This window comes from Neospora caninum, chromosome VI, assembly GCF_000208865.1.
Source record: "Neospora caninum Liverpool complete genome, chromosome VI".
NCBI lineage: Eukaryota > Apicomplexa > Conoidasida > Eucoccidiorida > Sarcocystidae > Neospora > Neospora caninum.
This window is the reverse complement of record NC_018392.1, coordinates 2,010,781-2,034,175: the sequence shown is the minus strand read 5'-3', so window position 1 is coordinate 2,034,175 and position 23,395 is coordinate 2,010,781. Positions and strand designations below refer to the sequence as shown.

Genomic DNA, 23,395 nt, shown 5'->3' with positions numbered 1-23,395 from the left:
CTCCTGTTTATTCTACTTGGTCTTGTTCTTCCTTTTCCGTTCGTCTTTTGCCTCTTCCTTGTCCTCGTCTGCTTCTCTTTCCGCCCCTACTTTCCTTCTTTTTCTGTTTTCCTCTGCCGTATCTCTGTGTCTCTTGCTTCCCTTTGTCCTCAGTTCCTTCTGTCGTTCCTTGGATTTTAACTTATTTCCTGTCATTACCGACCTTTCTCACGTCTTTTTTCTCTCCAGTTTTTTTCTTTGCTGCCTCCTCTGTACCTTCCTTTGCTTCCCTCTTTCCCCCTCTGTGTATCGTCCCCGTTTTTCATTTTCTGTCTCCCACCTACCTTATTTCATTTCGTTCTCTCCTCTTTCTTGTACCCTCCATCATCCTCGACTTCCTCTCCCTCCTCTTCAGTTCCTTTCATCCTCTCACCTTCCTTTCCTCTCTGACCCCGTTTCTCGTACTTCTCTGTCTTTGAGTTCCTTCTCTCTTGTCTCTTTCTTCTCTCTTCCCTCTCGACCTCTCCACAGAGTCGCGAGTTTCCTCCACTTTCGTCTCTTCGTGTCTCCATCTCTCCCGTGTTTGTTACCTCGCTTCTCTCGCTTGTCTTGCCTTTCCCAGACGCAAGAAGGCGGCGCGCGAGCCGCACAAACTGTCGAAGCAGGCGCGTCGCCTTCGCGGCATTCGCGCCAAGTTGTTCAACAAGAAGCGCTACGTGGAGAAGGCGACGATGAAGAAGACTCTCAAGCACTTTGAAGAAAAGGATGCAAAGAGCAAGGAACCGGAACAGGCGCCCGAGGGCGCAGTCCCCGCGTACCTGCTCGACCGTGAGGCTGTGAAACGCACCAAAGTCCTCAGCAACATGGTGAAACAAAAGCGAAAGGAGAAGGCGGGAAAATGGCAAGTGCCTCTCCCGAAAGTTAAAGCAATGACCGAAGACGAGATGTTCAAGGTTCTCCGCAGTGGAAAGCGCAAAAGTAAGCTTTTCGTCGTGTCCCCTCTCTCCTCCGAATCCTCGCCTTTCCTTTTTGGATTTCGTTCTCCGGAGAAACGTCGAGCATGGCGAGGAATGGGACCGTACGTGTCGCAGCTGCGGGGCTTGCGCTTCTCGAGGGCGGCCCCCCAGAGTGCACCTAAACGCGCGTTGGTTCCGGACTGGTCCTTTTCTCAGCTTTCCTTTCTTCTCTGTCGGCGGCTCGTGCATGCAGGAAAGATGTGGAAGCGCGTGGTGAACAAAGTGTGCTTCGTCGGAGAAGACTTCACGAGGAAACCGCCCAAATTCGAGAGGTACATTCGGCCCACGGGTCTTCGCTTCAAGAAGGCGCATGTCACGCATCCCGAGTTGAAAACCACCTTCCACTTGGACATCGTTGGCGTGAAGAAGAATCCCCAGTCTCACCTCTACACTTCCCTCGGCGTCATCACAAAGGGTACGCAAAAAACCTAGGGGAAATCCACACACGACTCACACGGCGTCCGGGCTGTCTATCCACGCAAAAAGACAGAAATCGCGCCTTGGGTCGCCCTGGAGCGCGTCTCAAAATCGGGACGCGCCTTTGTCGCCTCTCCTTCTCTGCAGGAACGATCATCGAGGTCAACGTGAGCGAACTGGGCCTTGTCACTCAAACCGGCAAAGTCGTATGGGGTACGAATTCGGAAACACTGCCTTTCGACCTTGTTGCGGATATACCTGGAAAGAGACAGTCCCTTTTTTGCACAGACTTCCATACGCGTATACCTCTCTACGCCGTGCGTATACATATACACATAAATGCCTATTGGTCATATCTGTGTACGTATATGTATGCAAGCTTTTTTAGCTGTGTATTCATGTGTATTTACAGTACACATCTATGGAAATATGTGCTTACTGGATACAGACATAAATGTTGCCTTTGTTTAATCCCGTGCAAATACATTATATATATGTACACGTTGTACACATAGGTCTAATACTTCTATGTGTATTGCGTTTCGTATATTGATATAGATATCCAGATATATATATATATATATATGGGATGAAGAGACAGGAGACCTCTGCGGTTGCGGTAGTCTGGAGATGGCGACTTGGAGGTTGCAACAGAGACGCATAGGGTTGACAGGGTGCGCCTCCGTGTATCCGGTTTGTGCGTTGCTTTCCGGGGAAGTTGTCTTCTGTGCTTCTCGTCGAGTGGCCAGCAGCGCTCTCCGGGGGTCTGCCAAGGGTCGGTTCTTCACACTTCTTTCACAAACTGTTTCTTTTTTCTGCAGCCAAATATGCCCAGGTTACCAACAACCCCGAACTGGATGGCTGCATCAACGCCGTGCTCCTCGTCTAGGCGCGACGCTTCAGCACTCTTCTTTCGTCTCTGCTTCGCGTCTTCGCTACTCTCTTCAATGAAAAGGGGACTGTCGTGCCCGCCCTTCCGCCAGGGGCGTCGACATACACCACTTCCAACCACACGCGCGCACCATTCCATACACACATATATGTATATAAATCTCTTTGTCGACAAAATACATATATGTCGATGTTCATTTTCCAAACAGTAGAGCGCTTTTCTGTAGTTTGACGGCCTGGTTCTGTTTGCTGCCTAAAAACCGATCTTCTCACTCTTCTCAAGTCTTCAAAAAAGTTGCACAAAGGTTGGTTTTCTCGGCCCCCTCTGGCTCTCACCGAAATACTGACAAATTCGGGTTTCTTCCATCTCTCCAGCTCGGAAAAAAACTGCAGGTTCCCCGTTTTTTCTCCTCCGACGAAATGTCGCAGTGCTGCGCTGAAACATATCTGTGCATGTACCGATGTGTCGGCACATGGCCCTTATTTATCTTCTCTCTTTGTAAAAACGCTTACCCTATAGACATCTCCATTAACCACCTACTTATACATGTTTTTATGCGTGCTTGCTTCCCGCAAGCACCACGCGTCTGCAAAGTACAGAATATGCATATATATATTTACATGCATATATTTATGTGCATGTATAAGAGCATTTTTGCAATTAGGAGGGTGAAGCGGGCGCTATGTTTTGGACAGGAAACAAGCTTTTGAGTCTGAGGCAACTTTTTCTTTGTTCGTCTGAACCGTTTTTCGGCTCTCGTTTTCTCCTTTCCTCGGAGGCCGTTCTCCTTCCTCCTTTTTCGCATTTTTGCGTTCTTCGAGGCTCCCCCGGCGGGGGCCTTCCCTTTTTCACGCGTCCTGTGGGCCCTCGAAACCCAAAAGATCAGGGTGAGGTCGACGTGCTCTCTCTGTGTCGCGTCGGGAAAACGTTCAGTTTTTGTCGATGAGCGGGAAGCCGCGAGGCTTCTCCGCGAGAGAAAAAACGCTGCGTCTCTCGTCTTTCCTCTTTCGCGGTCTGTGCGAAAATCGAACTTTTTGTCGAAGCAGGGACGCCCACGGTCTCTGGCGCCTTTGTTTTCTGGAAAGAAATACGTGGAAAAACCGTCTCTCAGACGAACTGCGGTTTGCTCTCGCGACCTATCGCTTTAAGGCCTCTTCCATACGCCCGCCCTCGTGAGAAGCGAGGGGAGACAACCTACGAATCCCTTTTTCTGATGTGTAACAGCGAGTGCAGCTTCCGCTTTTACCTGATGGGTACTGTATGCCGAAGCACAAACATGCGCGCTTTTGCATCAAGGCAGGACAGTCGTTTCTCTCACACGGAGGCGGCGAGCGGAAAAGAGCGGAATCTCGCTCTTCGTGTCTCGGCGTTTACATACAGAGAACTAGCTTCTCTTCCCTTGGAGACGCTCTCTGCATGCAAATTCACCTGATCTCGGGGGCGAGAAAATGCCCAAAACAAAAGGTTTGCGGGAGAGAACCGGAAAGCACACGGCCGTACGCAAACCCCTTTTTCGGCCTGGCAAGAAACCGGAAAGCCCTCGAAATCTCGTTTTTCTCCGAATTCAAAACACTTGCAAAATCGACAGGCACTTCGCGTCGCGCGAGGAACAGAGAGAGAGCTGTTTCCCTTCCTCTCGGAAACCTTTCCCGCTTTGTCGGCACGAAAGCAAGAGACCCACAGCTAGCAACCCACACTTTTCACGAGGTGCGACTCGAGAGTAAGGCAGGGCGGCGTGGGACATATCAAGAGGGTTGCTAGAAAAACAAATACCTGCAAAACGGTGCACTTTGCCGAAGTTCAACCTGCGTTAGAGGTGCGTTCGCGCATTCCAGAAAAAACCGAAGGCGGAACCGCATCCTGTGTTCTCCTCTCGGAAGTCTCATATCCATATCAATCGGCACAAACACTCAATTATATAACAGGCGTATTCTCACACATTCACAACTTCATATAGACACAGAAGGATACAAATATATATAGATAAATAAAAGAATGCATGAATGGTTGGACCTATATACCTGAACATGTATATTTACAAATGTACCTGCCTAAAAATAAGACGGTATCGATGCGCCTGAGTGGCAGTTTCTCCCCGAGATTTTCCTACAGCTGGGTTTGTATCCTTTCGAAGGAGTTTGGGCACTCTTTCTCAGGGGTCCGTCTTCACGTTGCTCGAGCGAAACTCGTCTTTCTCTTTCGCCTCCTTCTGCCCACGTTCTGTCCTGTTTCACCCTCTACCGCTTCCAGTCTCGGCCTGAAGAGTTCGTTCGACTGACTGAGATGATGCCCGCAACGCGCCCACCGAGGCCTCTTCCCTTTGGTTTTTTTTCGGAGTCTCTGTGCGGAAAGAGTCGCTGGAAACCGCGCCTCTTCTTCCCTTTGCCTTCCGGTGTCTCTTGCCTTCCCGATCCCGGGCTGTCAGAGTCTAAACTGTTTGTGTGAAAGCCTTGATCTTCCTCGTCTCTGTCTTGTCCATATCTTTGCTCTCCATTTCCTTCTCCCTTCTCTGCCGCAAACGGCGTCTCTGTTGGAGACTCCGCAAGAGGTCTTCTCGCCCGTTCGCGCTCTGTCTCTCCGCCGTTCTCCCTGTGCTTGTTTCCGTTCTCTCTTTCCGCGTTTCCGTGCGGCGAGGCGACTGCGATCGGGCCGTTCCGCACGCAGTCGCCGCGTTTCGCTCTTCTCGCTGCAAACGGTCGCGAGAGCGGCAGCGGTGCGAAGAAAGGCTGAAGCGAAGCGGGGGAATTCACCCGCGACGCACTGGTCGACGAGGAAGAATTCCGGTTCGCCGTACAGCGCGACGGACGGGGGTGGCCTTTGTAGACTGTGGCCAGGGTATGAATCAGCGGGAAGGGGTTCCGCATCGCTTCTTCGGGAGTCTGTCGAAGCGGCGGCAGCCTCGAAGGAGACAACTCGAACGGCTGAGGCTCTGAGAACGTCAGGCAAGCTGCTGAAGCCTCTCGCCACAACTCTGGCCGATACAGAGACACCGAAGTGAGGAAATCCGAAGGGTGAGGCGACGCCGCCGCAGAACCCGCGAAAGGAGACAAAGGGGAGACAAGGCGAGGACGAGAGGAGGAAGACTGGAGGTGCGCGTGAGGAGGCGCAGCGAACGGAAGAGCCTGAAAAAACAAAAGTGAGCGGAGGCGCAAAGTCCAATGGAACGACAAGACTCGGATGACCAGTGGAAACACGATTTTCAGATACGGGGCAAAGGAAGGGGGCTCTCCTGACCCGACCCCCCAGACGAACGTGGGGGCTAGACTGTCTCTGTGTGAAAGCGCGGCAGAACCACACGAGAGTCGCAGAGATGCAAACAAAAACGCTCGGTGTGCGAGCACGACGTGTACGAAACAGACACAGCGACAGCGGGGTTGCTAACACACACACACACACACACACGCCGAAGCGAGCTCGAACACAAGAGAGACGGCGCGGGATGAGAAGCAGATCTTTCCGTGCGCCGCTTTTGCTCCCAAGCCATATTCGTTTCCGAGGCACTTGGAAAAACGAATTTCCTCGACGTGCATGCGCACCCGAGAGGAATGCGACCCCATGGCGAAAGACCGGGGGGAACATCCCCCCTCCCCATCGCGAGACGAACCCGAGACGAGAACAGAGAGAGGGGAAAACAACTCAAGAGAGGCCAGGAGTCCAGAAGGAAACAGCGGCGGGTGTACGCGCCAAGAAAGTTCCGAGTTTCTTCCTTTTTCGTACCAAGTAGCTTTCAGGCGGAGTGGAGTGCTCCAGTACACTCAGAACAGAGGGCCCGTCGCCTCCGAAGAAAGCCATCTCTGCAGCTGTCAACTCAACTCGGTCGTTCTCGCGATCTTTCAGCGCGGCGAGGCGCGTCCCAGGAGGTTTCGCCTGCACACTGGTTCCGTCGTTTGGCCACCAGCTTCCTGGATGTTTTCCGCCACGTCCCGCGGCCACCTTCTCGTGCATCTCGACTTCTGCGCGGCGAATCGCGAGCGTCGCTTCCGCCTCTGTCGGATGTCGCTCCATCTTGCGGAGGAGAAACCGCTCTTCCAGCGGGCTGATGTCGGCGCCTGCCTCGCGGAGTCTCTCCACTTCGCGCTTGAAACGCGCGAGACGCGGCACCCCGGGACCCGCGTCCCCGCTGGCTCCGGTCTCTGGAACGTTTTCTCTCTCTGAAGGCGTCTGGCTTCGTTCTGGGCTTCGCCGGCGACCTGAAGGCGCGGGCGACGTCGAGCATTGGTGCGTCTCCCACGCAGCGAGTGCTTCGTCGCGTTCTTCTTCCAGTTTCTTTCTGAAGAAAAAGAAAACGAGGAGATTCACGAGGAAACGGGGGAGAAAATGCGTCGCGGAAGGGCGAGAAGGGGGTAGGAAAGCTCTCGAAGGAGCGACGAAGCAAAGGATTCGGAGAGACGTCAGTTGCTGATCTCTCATCTTTTGCCCTTGATTTTTCTCTTGGCGTTCGCGCCTGCTTTCTCTTCACACGATGGTCAGACTGCTGAAGGTTCTTTCAGTCCCTCTTGTTCTGCACAGATCCCCCGTCTCTCTCCCATTTGCGTCGCTGTTTCTGCCTCCAAAAACCCACCACACCATCATCCCCTATGCGGTGTCTTATCGTCTATATGCAATTCACGTTTCTCTAGCCTCCCAACCCCAGCCTCGGGTTCTTTTCTTCGCTTCTCTCTTTCGCTCGACTCCCTGCCGCTGAGAAGACGGCCTCGGAGACATCCGGCCCCCAGATGCACTCCTGCGTATAGCCGGTCGTTTCATCTTCAACTTTTTCTCATTCCGGTTCTTCCCCTCTTGTTCTTTTTCAAAAACCCTCACCGCGCCTCCTCGACCGAGGCGAGCTGCCGCTTTAGCTTCAGATTCTGCTGAACGCGTTTCTCCTTCTCGAGTGCGAGGAGGACTCGGGCTTCCTCCAAGTGTTCGCGGAGCGCCGTGACGTTCTCGCTTTCTCGCTCGCTGTGGAGGTTCTTCCCTCTCTCGTCTTCTCTCGCGTCCTCGCGTTCTTGGCGCTCCCGGTCTTCGATTCGACACCGAAGCATCTCGTTTTCCGACTTCAGCGTCGCCAGAAGCTGCGCGGCGTGCGTCGATTCTTCTTCCTTTTCAGCCAGCCGGTTCATCAGTTCACTGTTTGTGATGAGGAGGCGCGCCATCGCCTCGTCAGCACTCGACTCTGGCGAAACCGCCTGCAGATGCAGAGTGTGAGCGAGAAAAAGTTTCTAGAGAGGAAGGAAACGTGAATCTTTCCGAGAAACAGAGCCCAGTTGAGAAAGCGAAGGGAAAAACACGATGTGCGGTACTGCGTACATGCACACATTTATGCTCGCAAGAATCTGTGGAGGAATACGTTTGGTGGTCATGGAGCGAGGTGCGAGTACTGGAAAAACCCAGACTGGGAGAGACGTCAGGCTAAGAAGAAAAGAGGGAAACCAAAGAAAACGAACGACGCAAGACCACGCATGCATCTCTCTCTCCATATATATATATATATATATATTTATGTTCACACGCACGTCTGTCTAATCATCCATGTACCTCTTGTTCGCGCTTTCAGCTTCTCTCTCTTTTATGCACATACACAAGCACCTGTATAGAGATATGCACATGCATAGATCTCTTCGTGTATATGCATATTGTACATGTACCAGCACAAATCTATTCTTAAGACAGACAGAGAGTCGTTTTTACGATAAAACACGGAGAGAAGCAAGTCCGTGTATGGTTGGGAAAGAAGTGGCCTGGAGAAGAGAGAGCGGGATGCTTTTGTAAGACAGCGAAACACCTTTCCAATTGAGACTGAAGCGAGCGTGAACGGACCTCAGAGCATCTTGCAGCTTTCGCTTCCAACTTTCCCAGTTGGTGCTTCACGTCAGCCAGATGAGCTTCCTTCTCGGCAAGTTCTGTGACCAGCCCACTCTGCCGAGAGAGTCGGAAAACCAGAAAATTCACAACACCACCATGTGGGCCCAGACGCATCTCGACACTTGTCAGCAAGAAACACAGAGCTCTGCACGCCACACATTCTTTACAGAACCGCAGACAACAGTGTGCATATCCATATCTCTCTCTCCACATATGTATATCGAGATGTAGACACACGTATACATATTACATGTGAGGACGCACCTGCACATACGTCTAGGCATCTCTTTACTCTCAGACCACACAGCTGTGTATTTCTCTATCTGATTACCTAAATATCTATATAGTTTTTTATATATATCTGTCTGTCAAGAAACTCAGGCATCCATGTGTGGAGATGTCTGTATAAAGCAGATTATGGGTCAGTAGTCTGCGTATGCAAATCCGAAAACAGAAGCGTCGAGCAACGCATGTGCAGAGGTGAATTCGCCGTTTCCTCACATTTGCCGCGAGGAGCTGCTGAACCTTCTCATCGGCTTCCGCATGCGCGGCCTGTGGCGAAAAAAAAACATGAAAAAATGACAGAGTGTCTTCGAGCAAAAAACCGCCTCTCAGTGAACACAGAATACACTTCCAAATGTAACATATCCTTTTGCCTGCATGCATGCTCACATGCATATTTATATATTTGCAGCGAGGTTTACATTTAAATGTGTATATATGTGTTTGTGAGGATGCATCACGTTTTCGTACACCGGAAAAAAACACCCACTGTCACATATACATATACTCATATATATATATATATATATTTATATATGATTATATATATTTATATATATTTATATATATTTATATATATACATGTGTATCCAAATCTCCACGCATATACGCATATATGTTTGGGTGCATGCGGTTTGTTTTTGGACAGAGAAACAAATACTTAAATCGTCTGATGTGAGGCATGCCGTTTGGATGCGGAAGAAACAAAAAACGCACAGCGAAGCCGGGTGAATCGACGGGGTTCTGTCACCTACGTTCTGCTTTTTCTGCGCGCCGGCGAGCTGGGCCTTCAGACTGGCGAGCTCAGAGCGCAGAGAGGCGAGTGCTGCGTCCTTCGCTTGAGTTTCCGCCGCTCTCGCGTCTCGATAGTGCGATTCGATTTCGACAATTTTCTTCTCCGTCTCCTCTAGTCGCGCCTGGACAGACAAGAACAAAATCTGCGCGCCTCCCTCAAACTCGCCTCTCCCTCGCCTACGCAGTTGAATGTGCGCGGCGAGCTTCCAGAACTCAAATGCATATATACATATATATACGTATTTCTATACAAACACATACAAACACGTGTGCGCTTGCAGGAACCCAAAGGAAAGAACAGTCGCATGTATATACACCGGAGCGGTCATGACCAGGAAACTGCATTTGCGCGATTAGAGCAGAGAGCACATGCTTTGTGACGTATGGAACGGAAAAGGATTTGAAGGAAAGCGTTTTCTCTTGCATGCGACGCCCTCTTTGCTTTCTTAATTTCCCGAAGCGCACGCGCAGCGAGAGTTTTTCGTCTCGCCTTTTCCTCGCCTCCTTGGGACGCCGCTGCGCCGTTTCACATTTCGAAAGAGAGGCTCGCGTCCCACCTGAGCGGCAGAAAGAGACTCTCGGAGAGATGCCTCGACCTCGCGGGCGTGCTGAGCAGCGCGCTCCATTTCTGCCTCCTTCTTCGTCAGCGTATCGACAGCCTTCTCCTGGAAGGAAAGACGATTTTCACGCACCCAAGATGAGAGAAGAAGACTCCCAGAGAAAGAGAGAGGAAAGACAGAGCAGAGACCGCGAGCGGGAAACGAGAGAGATCGGAAGCACAAAAACTCGACCAGGGGGAGGAAGCGAGAAGAGGAAAAGTCACCACGAGGAAGAGCGCGAAAACAGACGAAGGAAAGAAGCGAAAGCATCGACAGATAAACAGACAGTCGCACACAGATATGGAAGTCCAGCGTCGTACAAAAAGGCCGAGACAAATATACATTTGGAATTCGCAGCGTGTGGCAGAAGTGTAGATCGACGAGACAGCTCCACACAGACAGAAAAGGTTCAGGAGAGAGCGATTGCATCTGCTTACGTGCGTCGCGTTTATTTCTGCAATGTCCCGATTCTTGGCCTCGAGGTCCTGTCAAAAAAAGCATCCTCCAAAAATGATTTCTCTTCTTCGACGCTTCTTTCCCCTTCTTCTTGGCGGATGCCTACCCGTTTTCACTCGCGCGCTTCAAAGATCCATCACCTCTTTCCAGCTGTTCCGTTTCCACATTTGTCGCCACGCATGGGGTGCAAAAAACGACTCAGACACCTCAGTTCTGTATGCTTCTGTTTTCTTCTAGTTCTTCCCTTCTCTCCCTGGCTGAGCGCTTCTCCTCGCCTACCGCCGCGGCCTTTTCCGCTTCTCGCCTCCGCGTTTCTGCCTCCTCGTGAAGTGCGCGTATCGCCGCCTCTTGCTCCTGCACTTTCTCGCTCAGAGTTTCCTGAACGACTCCAAAACGACACACACTCGAGCTGGCGTCACCACACTTCCTCGCCCGTGCCTGTTGTAACACACATGTCCCTCTCTTCATATATATATATATATATATGCATTAATATATATATATATATATATGTATTAGTATGCATATACCTATATATATGTATATATATGTATATATATGTATATATATGTATATATATGCATTTAAGGATATGCAAATATATATGTATATGTATGCATACATGTTTGCATCCACACACGCCTGCAGGCGGTGTGAAGAGCCGCGAAACAGACTCGGCGGTTGGGCAGAAACGAACCCGCGAGACTGACGCCGTTTCTAGACAGACTCCATGTCAGCAAGTGGAGTGTTTGTTCGTCGTCTGCCCTAGAGACAGAGAGAGAGACATCGATCAGCTGGCCCAAGAGGCGAAACGTGTCCTACTTCACTGCATGCGCGTCGCAGACAAGTCCGCTCTCTGACTGCCTGTCGTTTGTTCCAAAACTCTCAGCAGAGCGAGTAGGACGACTGGTATAGATCTCGGAAAAAAGAGAGAGACGGGGCTGGCCGCACATCGCAGCGTGTGTGATGTTTCCGATCGAGAATCACGGGAGAAAAGGCACGTGTGCCTGATGAGACAAACATGAGCGGAGCGCGCATGCTTTCCCTGTCTCGCCAAGAGACGACCTACGTTGGACGTCTTCAATTCGTTTATCTTCGACGCCTGCTCGCCTGCCTTCACCTGCGCACGAAAACACGCATGTGCAAAGACAGAGAGGGGCGACGGAACCCCACCGGTAGGTTTTTTGCGTTTCTTGCCGTCAGCTTTTTCGTCTCTAAAATCGAATCTGGGGAAGATTCAACAACCGCGCGAAACCGGAGGAAACCACGAAGCAGCCAGGTCGCGAGATCAAAACGACCGCCTCTTTTCCGCGTTTTCGCGCTATCTAGACACCGCGAAGCGCGTCGAGACTGCGTGTTCTGGTCCAGGTGTTTCCTTGCGTCCCCGGCGCGACTCACCTGGCGAGCCTCGAGGTTTTTCAGCTTCTCTGTGGCGAGCACCAGCTGCCTGGTCGCCTCGCTCGCTGCCGCGTCCTTCGCGGCCAAGTCGTCAACAAGCTGCGCCTGGAGAGGAAAAAGCGGAGAAAACGGAGACAGGAACTCGCGAAAAGAGAGACAGAATCGCGGGGAGAGAGGCTAGCGAGGAGGCCGCAGAGGAGGCACGCCGGGGGGAGAAGGCGAGGCGGAGAGAAAAAAGGGGAAGAACAGGAAGAAAAGGAGAGAGAAGAGAGGTGCGTTCGAAAAATGTCGACGGAACGCGTCGCAGCCATAAGGACGACGTACATTTGTCGCCACGAGGTCGTGAATCTTCTCCTCCTGGTCTTTCTGGGAAAACCAATTCGGCACACGCAAAAGAGAAGGAAGAGAGTGACGAAGCAAGACTTGGAGTTTTCCAAACGAGAGCCCAGACACGCGGAAGGGGGGAGAGGGCTCACGGGTGGACGACAGAAACACTTGCTGTCCTTTTCTTCGCTGCACTTTCGCTCGCAAGCAGATGTTTCTCTGTGAGTTCTCGCTCTTGCAAAGACGTTTCTTCTTGTTGCGCTTCCCAAAATGTGCTTTTTGTCCTCGCCCGTGCCTCTCACTCGACCTTTCGATCCTTCTCCCTCTCCTTCTCACCCACCATCCCTGTCTCCTTTCCTTCTCTTTCTCCTTCTCGCCATCTCTTTCTTTCCTGTTCTCCTTCTCTGCCTGTCTCGAAAACGTATCCAGTGTGAAGTTTTTGAACGTAATGCAGCTTCATCTTCCATGTTGTTATGTTACTCAAATACGTTTCATCGCCATTGATATTTCATTCTCTTCGTTTTCATCCCTTTCTCTGCTCCTTCCTCTTTCGATCTTGAATCTTCACCTGTTGCTGGGCCATCCTCTCTCGCTCTTCCTTCTGTTGAGTGCCGGCGCGGCGCTCCGCGGCGAGGTCTTCTTCAGCCTTCGCCAGCTTCGTAACCAAGTCGGCCTGCGCGCGCGAAAAACACGCTCCCCCGGCTCGCATGCATGCAGACCGTGTCGAGCAAAAGAGAGCGAAAACGATCGGGCGGCTGGGAGCAGAGGAAAACGGCTGAGACGCGAGCGCCCGGAGAAACGCGAGCCCACACGAGGAGAAGCGAATTGAAACAACTCGCCGCTGAGAGGTGCTCGCCACGAAAGAGAAGGAAGGATTGTGAAAAAGGAGAAAGAGAAGGAAGGATTGTGAAAAAGGAGAAAGAGAAGGAAGGATTGTGAAAAAGGAGAAAGAGAAGGAAGGATTGTGAAGAAGGAGAAAGAGAAGGAAGGATTGTGAAGAAGGAGAAAGAGAAGGAAGGATTGTGAAAAAGGAGAAAGAGAAGGAAGGATTGTGAAGAAGGAGAAAGAGAAGGAAGGATTGTGAAGAAGGAGAAAGAGAAGGAAGGATTGTGAAAAAGGAGAAAGAGAAGGAAGGATTGTGAAGAAGGAGAAAGAGAAGGAAGGATTGTGAAGAAGGAGAAAGAGAAGGAAGGATTGTGAAGAAGGAGAAAGAGAAGGAAGGATTGTGAAAAAGGAGAAAGAGAAGGAAGGATTGTGAAGAAGGAGAAAGAGAAGGAAGGATTGTGAAAAAGGAGAAAGAGAAGGAAGGATTGTGAAAACGGAAAACGAAAAAGAGAAGAAGCTTACGTTGGTCTGTACGAGAGTCACGACCTTCCACTCGCTACCGGCTCTCGAGCGCTGAAAAAAGACAAAACGAGAACACAGCTTTTAATGGGAAACGCCACAAAGGTTGAGCCACCCTTTCCTTTCAGGAAAACGTGGAGCTTTCCACAGTTCACCTGCGAAGCGAAAAGCGAAACTCAAGATTCAGGCAGCGAGATGGCGACCTGAGAACCCCTCCCCCTTTTTCGGCGACGACGGTAGGCGATGAGAGGAAACAGCGATTGAGAAAGAGAGAAGAGGGATGCAAAATCGAGGAGGAAAAGACACGTGCTTATCGCTTTTCCCGTTCACGTTCCGTTTCCGTCTTTTCCTTTCCTACAGCTCTCAGTTTCACCTCCTGCTCGGCCTCGCTAAGTTTCTGTTCGAGCTCGGCGAGTTGACCGTCCTTGGTGGCGATGTCGCGGCGCAAGCGCGCCTAGAGAGGAGAGAGAGACAGGGAAAGACAGCGTGAAAGGGTCCACGCGAAGCAGAGACGAGATGGATTGCACGCCGTCTCCCAGAAAAGGGGCCGAACCGGGAAAACACACACGAAGGGCTTACATTCTCGTCGACGAGGGCGTCTCCGGTTGCGTTCTGCGAGGTTCCGGGAACAGCGCACGAAGCGACAACAAAGAGAACGAAAGTGAAGGAAAACAGGAAAAGGATGAAGAGTGCGCAACCGAAAACAGAGAGACGAGCAGAGAAGACGAATCGGAGAAACAGTGAAGACGAGGAAGAAATCCACAAAGTTTAGTGCGCGTGTTGAAGTCCAGTGCTCGAGTGAGACAGAGACGAGCAACGCAGTGGCAAGACACCGGAAACGAACCGAACAGGAGAGGAAGCATGTCTCTCGGAAATCCCCTCTGAGAGACGAAAAAGATCGAAAACGAGGCAGGGGCGTACAGTGGGGGGGACGCTGAGAGTCTCTGCGGTTTGCGGCAGCTTCTCGAGCCGCCGAAGTTTCTGCTGGAGCTGAGCAACCTCCTCAGTCTTCTCCGCCAGGTCCATCGTCAGTCGCCCCTAGAAAAAGAAAAGAACGGAACCGGGGGAGAGAGACAGAAAAGAGTGAGAAAAGAGAAGAGAAACGAAAGATGAGAAGGGAAACGAGCAGGGAAGACACTGAGAATCATTCGCAGAAGACGCGGGAAACGGCTAAGAGCCCGGACGCGCTGCAAAGACAGTCGGAGAGGAGAAAATAGAGGAAACAGAGAAGGAAAAAGGAGCGAAGCGAGGCGAGACGACGCGCGCGACAAGACAATCGGAAATCGGATTGGGTTGTACTGGACGCGTTCCGGTGAGAGGCAGTGACGGAAAAAAGGAGCGGTCGATGAATTCCCGAAGACGCGCAAGCGCGCAAACCTCACCGTCTTCTCAAGGAGTTCCTGGCGGTCCGCAAATGCTGAAGCGCTTTCCGCGGAAATCTGCGGAAAAACGAACGCGGAAATGAGACGGAAGTCGAAGGGTGGATATCGTACGGAAGCGACAGAAAGAAACCCCTGGCCAGTCGAGACGCGAGAGTTGAGAGAAAAAAGAGAATGAGTCACACTGAGAGAGGACGAAGGGAAGAAGGCCAGAAGCAGAAGGTGCGGAGAGAAATTGAAGGCGCCGAAAAAGTGCAGCAGACAGAGCGTGGGAAAGGGAAAGAGAGTGGGGAGAAACTGGATGCCGGGAAGCAAACGATAAAAAGAGTGAACGAGAGCGAGAAGAAGCGAGAGAAAGGGAGTGACAGAGAAACAGATAAAGAAACGCGGAAACGTGGATAGGTCACCTGATCTCTGAGTTGATTCTGCGCCTCCGCCAGCTTCGTCGAGAGCCTCTGGATTTCTGCGTCATCCTGAATTCGCATCTCGGCTGCTCGCGCCTGCAGAAAACAATTCGGAGAGGCTGGTGGAACTACATGAAAAAGCATATCAAAATGCAAAGAATTCATCTGAGCATTCATCTCCACAAAGCCCTCCCTTCGTCGAGATACCTCGGGGCGTTGCCTCAACTCACACAAGCAGCCAGAAGGGCGCTATGCACACACTTATTTTCCTCTTTCTTCTACTGTTTTGTCTTCGAGTTTCATTAAGTTTTCGAGTTTCCCTCGCCTACCGAGGCTTCTTCTCGTGCCGCCTTCAAGGCCTCTTCGGCTGCATGCAGTTTCGCCTCGGCGTCTGCTGCCTTCGTCCCCTCGTCAGCGAGTTGCTGGGCAAGAGCCAACTGGACAAAACTCGGGAAAGACACACACAGGGAAAAATGAAAAAAAACACGAAAAAGGAGACAAAAAAGGACACACTGGGGAGGGAGACAGGTCAGGATAGAAGGGAGAAGAGCAGAGATATATAGAGAAGAGGAACACGGAGGAAAAAATGAAAAAAAAACTCGCAGGAGACAGAGAGACACTTTGTACAGGCCTGTGCAAGAGAAAGAGAGACAGGACATGAGAGATCCTGGAGACGAGGGAATCGGCAAGAATGCGAGGCAAGGTCTGGAGACATGAAACAATACAGCAAGAAGAAAGGCTGTTCACAATGCAGATGGAAAAGAATGTCACGAATAACCTGCCTAGAAACAGACGACTATACACCCATAACATCTCACAATTTACACATCGCAAATATCGATCCATGTAGTTTAAATATATATATATATATATACATAAATGTACACATAGATAGAGAAATAGGTCGCTATAGGCTGATAGAGACAGATAGTTTTTAGAGATAGAAAGACAGGTATACAGATACATATATATATATATATATATATATATATATATAAAGATATATGTAGATACGCGGATAAAAATACAGGAAAATAGATTAATACATGTGGAGTACGATGAACAGGAGACCTCAGGTGGTGACAGTTGCAGAATTGCGTTGCACGGAAATCGAGACTTACGTTCCTTTCTTGCAAAGCACAGTTTTCCTTCTCGAGAGCCTCCACGCTCTGTGTGCGAAGAAATCCAAAAGAAGGGAAAGAAAGTTCCAGAGGCAAAAACGTGATCAGAAATGAAACAGGCTGATAACTGAAAGATTCGGTGGATGCAGAGGCATGCAGAGAGGGCGACGCGCCAACAAAAACAAGACTTTTTCATTCCATATCGATAAACAGAGCCCATGCTCATCTCCTAGTCTAGGGTTGTACGCTCTCCCGGGTGCACACAATGCATTAATATATATATATATATATATATATGCACTGATTCATCTATCGAGAACGCACACGTATATATGCATCCATCTGCATGCATATACACACATATCAATACAAATATACATTTCTATATATTTATGGAAGGCTGGTTGCAGACGTATCTCGGTGGTGCGGGACGAACGACGAAGCACACAAGAGCCGGAGCGGCTTTTAGGGGCGGTATCGCGACAGCGCTTTCATCTCGTGTTCACCTTTTTCTTCTCCTCTTCTTCTTTTCTGTGTGCGTCCAAATCGCGCTGAAGCTGTTCGTTTCTTTTCTGTTCGGCTGCTAGCTCCTCCTCCTTCGCCGCGAGGTTCACCGTTGCAGCGCTCTGTGCAGAGCAGGGGGAATCAACAGGGGAAAAGGGGCGTTTCCAAACGAAACAGACCAATCAAAGATTCTCAAAAAAGATAAACCCCTGATTCGTCTCTCGCTGTCTTTCACTGCCGCGCACTCTTCGTCTCGAACTTTTGGTGTCTGCACGTCCCATAGACACGCGAGGCCCGATTCTGTCGTTGTTTGACGGACTTTCTCGCTTCTTCTCCTCCGGTCTTTTCCTTCCTTCTGCATTTGCCTGTCTTCTGCCTTTTCCTTTCTTCTTGTGTCTTCTTTAGGCTGCATCCTGTTTCTTTTTCTGACCTGACTGGCGAGCAGCGTGTTCACTTTTTCTTCGAGGTCGTGGACTGCCGCCTCCTTCGTTTTCACCTCTCCCTCGAGTTTCTCAATGCGGCGCAACTTTCGCCTTATGACTGACGAGGGCTGCAACCCCTCGTCCTCTTCGTCTGAAAACTCGCCACTCTGGCTAAACATCACAATTTCCGTCTCCTGAGAAAACAGATGTTCACACATCACAGAGACAACTAAATTATACACACATCTAGACAGTCAAGCATATATATATATATATATATATATACGTACATGTAGATGCGTGTATATCCATATATACATATATGCATGCATGTTCGTGCATGTCGCTCTCGGAAAAAAGGCCGTTTTCACAGCAATCGTAAGCATGTGTACAGATTGATGTTTCTTTGCATGTTGGAAAGATGTTTGTAGTCGTTTACAGAGGTATGTGGAGAACGAGCTCTGTAGAGAGAGACAAGGCGATTCTAAAGCAGACACTGGAAGACGCGTTTCCCTTCCGCTTGCATCCTGCCTCGTCGCTTCTCGTGTTTTCCCTTCCCCCTCTGCATGGATTCTCTCGCGCGCTTCTCTTTTTTCTTTTCCTCTCCCCTTTTTGCTGCCCTGAGCGCCGCCCCGAGGCGTGAATCTTTGTTTCTTTCCTGAAACTTCAGGTTGCGTCGGACCTTTCTTCGCAGTTCCTCTTGCAAATATCGCACCTCGTCTTGCGCCTTTTCCATCGCCGCGGTAACCTCGCGCACCGCTGCTTCCTGGCGAGCAGGCGACCGCGCAAAGAAGGCGAGAAAAACGGTGAATTGGAACAGACATACAGATGTTAGTCAAAAGGCTGAGACTCTGTAGGAGGAGAAACGGGAAGCCGCTGCATGCACCGCCTCTCACCTTCTCGTCGACGAGGGCCTCGAGGCGCAACTCGAGGTCGCCGTTCTCCTGATTCGCCTTCCTCAGCTGGAGTGAAAACGGCGAGGATTGAGGAAAACAAAAAGGGAAAGCAAACACCAAAAGATAACATTCAGCTTCAGAAACAAGGTGCGCCCTACCCCGCCAAGGTCCTGGCTGCGAGCGCCTCTTTGACGGCGCCGAGGAACGAAAACCCGTCCTTTTCATGCTCGTGACAGAAACGGCTCAGCATCCGCTTATACTCCGAGTTCCACAGACGATCGACGGAAATTGCAATACACCGAGGATTTAATCTGCAGGCGCCACATGCCAGGAGACATCCACGCGCACCATCAGCATTCTCACGTCATGTTTGTTCTTATTTGAATGAACAACCACACACGAATGCACTAATTATGTCCATATATACACATATATACATATATGTATATACTTATATATTTATATGTATAGGCGTATGCAAGCATATGTATCTTTTGCCACAAATATATGCATGTGAATCACAGCGGGCGTCTGGTGGTTTTGAGACTGCAGTCCCCCAGAACCCGTCCATGAGAGACGCTCTAGGAGCTTTCTGGTGAAGCGGAAGAAGGGATGCCGATGCCGTTCTAGGTCTGTCCTCCGCGGGAAAGGTCGACACCAAAATCGACTGATCTTGCGTTGTGAAGAAACTCACCTTTTCCGCCACGTCTTTGTACCCTGCAGCTTCTGCAGCCTGAGAAGGCCCATACAAAACGAAAAAACGTCGTTTCCATTCACGAACAAAGATGGAGCGAGTGAAAGCCAAAGAGACGCCAAGAGCGGAACGCTGCAACAAAATCATGTCTTGAAAACGTTCGAACCTACTTGGTCTGTCAGCCGTTCAATTTCTTTCACGAGGGCCTGCTTCTCCTCTGCGGTCTGTTGTTTGAACGCTTCTTCTTTTTCTTCCTTTTCTCGTAACACGGTCTCGAGGCGGCGATTCTTCTCCTCTTGTTCGCACATCCGTTTCTCCAACTCCTCCACTTGTTGCTTCGCTCTCGCCGTTTCTTCCTCGGTCCTCTTCAGCACTTCGGTCCTCTCCACTCTCTCTTGCTCCTTCCTCTTTCCGTCCTCTTCCTCTCGTTCCTTTCGTTCTTCCTCTAGCCTCTTCCTCTCCTCAGCAACGGCCTTCTCAACTGCCTTCTGCGTTTCCTTCTCCCTCTCTTCCTCCTGTTTTTTCCATGTCTCTCTTTCTTCCTCCAGCTTCTTCCTCTCCTCAGCAACGGCCTTCTCAACTGCCTTCTGCGTTTCCTTCTCCCTCTCTTCCTCCTGTTTTTTCCATGTTTCCCTTTCCTCCTCTAGCCTCTTCCTCTCCTCAGCAACGGCCTTCTCAACTGCCTCCTGATGCGTCTTCTCTCTCTCGTCCTCCTGTTTTCTCCATGTTTCTCTTTCTTCCTCCAGCTTCTTCCTCTCCTCAGCAACGGCCTTCTCAACTGCCTCCTGATGCGCCTTCTCTCTCTCGTCCTCCTGTTGTTTCCATGTTTTTCTTTCTTCCTCCAGCTTCTTCCTCTCCTCAGCAACGGCCTTCTCAACTGCCTCCTGATGCGCCTTCTCTCTCTCGTCCTCCTGTTGTTTCCATGTTTTTCTTTCTTCCTCCAGCTTCTTCCTCTCCTCAGCAACGGCCTTCTCAACTGCCTCCTGATGCGCCTTCTCTCTCTCGTCCTCCTGTTGTTTCCATGTTTTTCTTTCTTCCTCCAGCTTCTTCCTCTCCTCAGCAACGGCCTTCTCAACTGCCTCCTGATGCGCCTTCTCCCTCTCGTCCTCCTGTTTTCTCCATGTTTCTCTTTCTTCCTCCAGCTTCTTCCTCTCCTCAGCAGCGGCCTTCTCAACTGCCTCCTGATGCGCCTTCTCTCTCTCGTCCTCCTGTTTTCTCCATGTTTCCCTTTCCTCCTCTAACCTCTTCCTCTCCTCAGCAACGGCCTTCTCAACTGCCTCCTGATGCGTCTTCTCTCTCTCGTCCTCCTGTTGTTTCCATGTTTTTCTTTCTTCCTCCAGCTTCTTCCTCTCCTCAGCAACGGCCTTCTCTAACGATGCATTTGCCTCCTCGAGACGCTGAATGTCATCCTCCAGCTTCTTTTGTTTCTCGCTCTCTTCCCCCTCCGTGGCCGCAATCGCCTGAGCGGCTGCGGCGGCCGCGGTTAGGGCAGTCTGAGAAAAGACGCAAGAAAAGCAGCCGAAAAAGAATCAAAGAAAGGACACCTACAACCCGAGTTCAAGAGGAGGAAGAACCTAGAAACCGCCGGAACAGCGAAGAGAGACGGGCCAAAAAGTCTAAAAGTGCCGAGTGGAAAGCAAGAGAGTGGAAGAACAGTCCTACGCAATGAGGCGCAGCCAGGGCGACACATTCTGACTCCTGACAGGCAGACAGCCCGACACAGAGTCGGCTTCAAACAGAAAACACAAACGAACCTAAAGACAGCGGGGAGGAGAACGGCGTGAAGGAGGTAGAGAAGAGAGACAAGAAAGACCGAAGAAGGAAATGCGAAAAGGAAACGCACTGGAGAGAAACGAGAAAGTTGAGAGGAGGAGGACGACGAGAAGAAGAGAGATTTTTTAAAAGAACCAGCCAGCATAAGAGGGACCGAGCATGCGGCGAACGAGAGGTACAGTGGAAGGAAAAGAGGGAAAGGAGTGGCGTAGACATAACATAGAATACACCAGAAAGAAGATAGAGGGAAGACGATAGAGGGAAGGAGATGGGAAGACGGCAAGAATGAAGCGAAGGGAAAAAAGGAGACAGGTGAAGTAACAAACAGGAAGGCGAGGGTGGAGAAGAAATCGCTACGAGGAGCAGAAAGGACGCGACGGCGACGACGGAGACGGCAGGCGAGGCGGAATGCATGCTCAAGAGAAAAGGAAGAGAGACAGCCTTTTCTTCCTCCTCTCTTCTTCCCCGTTTTTCTCGTGCGCTCCTCGATATGGACAAGACACAAAGGAGCGGAAGGCGAGAAGACGAAGAAGCACTGCTAGAAGAGGCGCAGAAATACAGGGAAAAGACGAAAGAGAAGGCCCCCAAGTCCGGCCAGCTGGCGCCTCACCTGCTGAAGCAGCGATCGCCTCGTGAGCTCCAAATCCGTCTCAAGCTGAGAGATGAGCCCCGCGGCTCTCGTCGCCTCTTCAGTCTAAAAAAACACAAGTGGAAGGAGACAGAGAAAGAAACAGGAGAACAGGAGAGGCAAATGGGGAGAAAGAGAAGGATGGGAACCTTCCCGGCAAGTGTATGGGGGGGCTGGGGTGGGTCTTTAACGCGGGCGTTTCATCATCTTGTTCGCTTTCTTTTCCTGCATTTACCTGCTTGCTAACTTCCTCTCGCAACGCCTGCCTCTCCTCATCCGCTTGTTGCAGCGCTCGAGTCTGCACAGACGAACACCGACAGGAAACGAAAGAGCGGCGTTGAGTTTCATTTCCAGTGAAGAGAGAGAAAACACAGACAGACTCACACAGAGAGAGTCGCCTCTGTTTTTCCCATTCTCAGTTGCCCTTTTTTCTGCTTTGTTTCGTGAGAGCAGCATTTTTTTGAACGGAAAAGCAGCCTCCAGAACAGCGTTTCCGGAGTTGTCTAGATGTGCAGAAAAAGAGGATCGGCCGACGGAACTCAGCGATATGGACAGACAGATGTGCTGATGCCGAGGGGATACATGTGCCGCTACGCGGCGTTCGTGGTGCACGGCGCGTGAGTGGGACAATGAGAGACGCGATCCGCGCTACAGATGCACGCGTGCGAAAGCGTTTCGGCAAAACGTGGAAATCGATTTTGTCTCACGAGCTGGCTCTGCAGAGCGTTGAAGGCGTCCGTGGCAGCTTTGAGGCGCTCCTCGGTGGATCGCTGAGGAAGCGAAAAGAGAAGACGCCGAAGCAGAGAAGAGAAAGGTTCAAAATGGAAAAAAACGAGCGGCAAACACGGAGAGAAGCTGGAGAGCGGGAAGACAGAGACTCGCAGGAAGAACGGTGATCAAAGAGGAGACATCCAGCAGCGAAACACGGAGAGAAGAAGAACAGGCTCGAGACGGCGGGCCAGGAGAGGCAAGGCGTCACGGCGCAAAAGGATGAGAAAACGGAGGTATGTGACTGCGAAAAGAGGGTGGGGAACGGAGAGACGGAAAAGAATCAGATAGCGCAAAAATATCGAAAACGGTTCCGAAACATTCATCATTCACATCCACAACTGCGGTAGAGAGCCTGTTCATGTCTTGTGTAAAGACACCTGAGGGGGCATTCGCTTCTTACTCGTTCATCCTGAAGAATTTCTGCCAGTTTCCGCTGGCTCTCGAGGCGCTCCGCTGTGATTTTTTCAATATTTTTTCCGTCCTAAACACGCAAAACAGGGTCCCCGGCGCCAAGAAAGGAAAGGAATCTCCTGCCGCTCGCGCCAATCAGACCTACTCCCCATTCCGCCCAGGCTGTTCTCCATATATCACATCCTCACTTATGGACTACACATACATATACAAATATATAGACATCTATATTTATGAAAAGATAGGTACATCAGCAGATTTATATATAGACATATTCAGTTAAGATTGGTATGCATGTAAACGCATCAAGGGCGTGGCCGCTGATGCCAAAGAGAGCGATTTGAACAGATGCTTTGTTCTAGAATTCTCATTCTGTTCCCTATGTGCATGCGGCGAAGCTGAACTTGGGTGGAAGACACAAGGCAAAGGAGACGGCATGAGTTTCCCTTTTCCCATCTGACGTGCCTGGTCGATTTGATGAAGAGTCATCGTTTGCATTGAAATCATGTCCTCGAGTTGCATCTTCTCCTCGCGAAGATTCTGGAGCTGCTGACGCAGCCGCCCCACAACTGAGCACCCTTTTTCGCAGCATTTGCACGGCTTTTCTGAAAAGGAACAAACTCACAGAGAACGCCAAAGGGATCGTTTCACCAAGACAAACAGGATGGAAAGGCTCATGCGCACGCATGTGCCTGCTATGCCAAAACGATAACCGCCCACCAACGCCCATTCATATATATATATATATATGCATACGCTACCTTTACGCCTTATATGTATACGTTTCTGTGCAGGGAGTCTCTATCCAGAACTGCTGACCTCTCAAACGGATATGCATGTAGAAGTCGCATGGAAATTTTTGGCTCTAGAAGCGAAATATATCCAAATCGCCTGTGTGATTTGACCCGTAAGGGAGTGGGACTGTGGGCGTGGTTGCAGCGAACACGCCACACGCAAGGCAGGGAAAGCTGGACCTTTGAAGCAGTCTTTTTCTGTATCTCCACGTCGAATTTTGCAGAGATGTGCGGTTTGCTTCTTACCGCCAT

General features: G+C 50.7%; 2 protein-coding genes across 2 annotated transcripts; one reads left to right on the top strand and one right to left on the bottom strand.

Moving 5' to 3' along the window:
* Positions 1-908: 908 nt before the first annotated feature.
* NCLIV_017790 (putative TGF-beta-inducible nuclear protein 1) lies at positions 909-2,301 on the top strand (the record flags this gene model as incomplete). The annotated part of the gene is made up of 4 exons (XM_003881971.1): positions 909-957; positions 1,189-1,410; positions 1,560-1,625; positions 2,234-2,301. 4 exons carry the CDS (start codon positions 909-911, stop codon positions 2,299-2,301), a joined length of 405 nt encoding a protein of 134 aa, XP_003882020.1.
* Positions 2,302-4,541: 2,240 nt separating this feature from the next.
* NCLIV_017780 (putative Trichohyalin) lies at positions 4,542-23,395 on the bottom strand (the record flags this gene model as incomplete). Its single annotated transcript, XM_003881970.1, has 31 exons — positions 4,542-5,426; positions 6,022-6,574; positions 7,108-7,472; positions 8,104-8,202; positions 8,650-8,700; positions 9,186-9,347; positions 9,783-9,890; positions 10,262-10,309; positions 10,560-10,658; positions 11,350-11,400; positions 11,679-11,783; positions 12,003-12,044; positions 12,571-12,675; positions 13,350-13,400; positions 13,705-13,800; positions 13,926-13,958; positions 14,268-14,384; positions 14,729-14,785; positions 15,459-15,566; positions 16,251-16,298; positions 16,757-16,876; positions 17,185-17,370; positions 17,892-17,942; positions 18,073-18,138; positions 18,767-18,805; positions 18,937-20,259; positions 21,150-21,233; positions 21,403-21,465; positions 21,875-21,937; positions 22,339-22,419; positions 23,390-23,395. 31 exons carry the CDS (start codon positions 23,393-23,395, stop codon positions 4,542-4,544), a joined length of 5,265 nt encoding a protein of 1,754 aa, XP_003882019.1.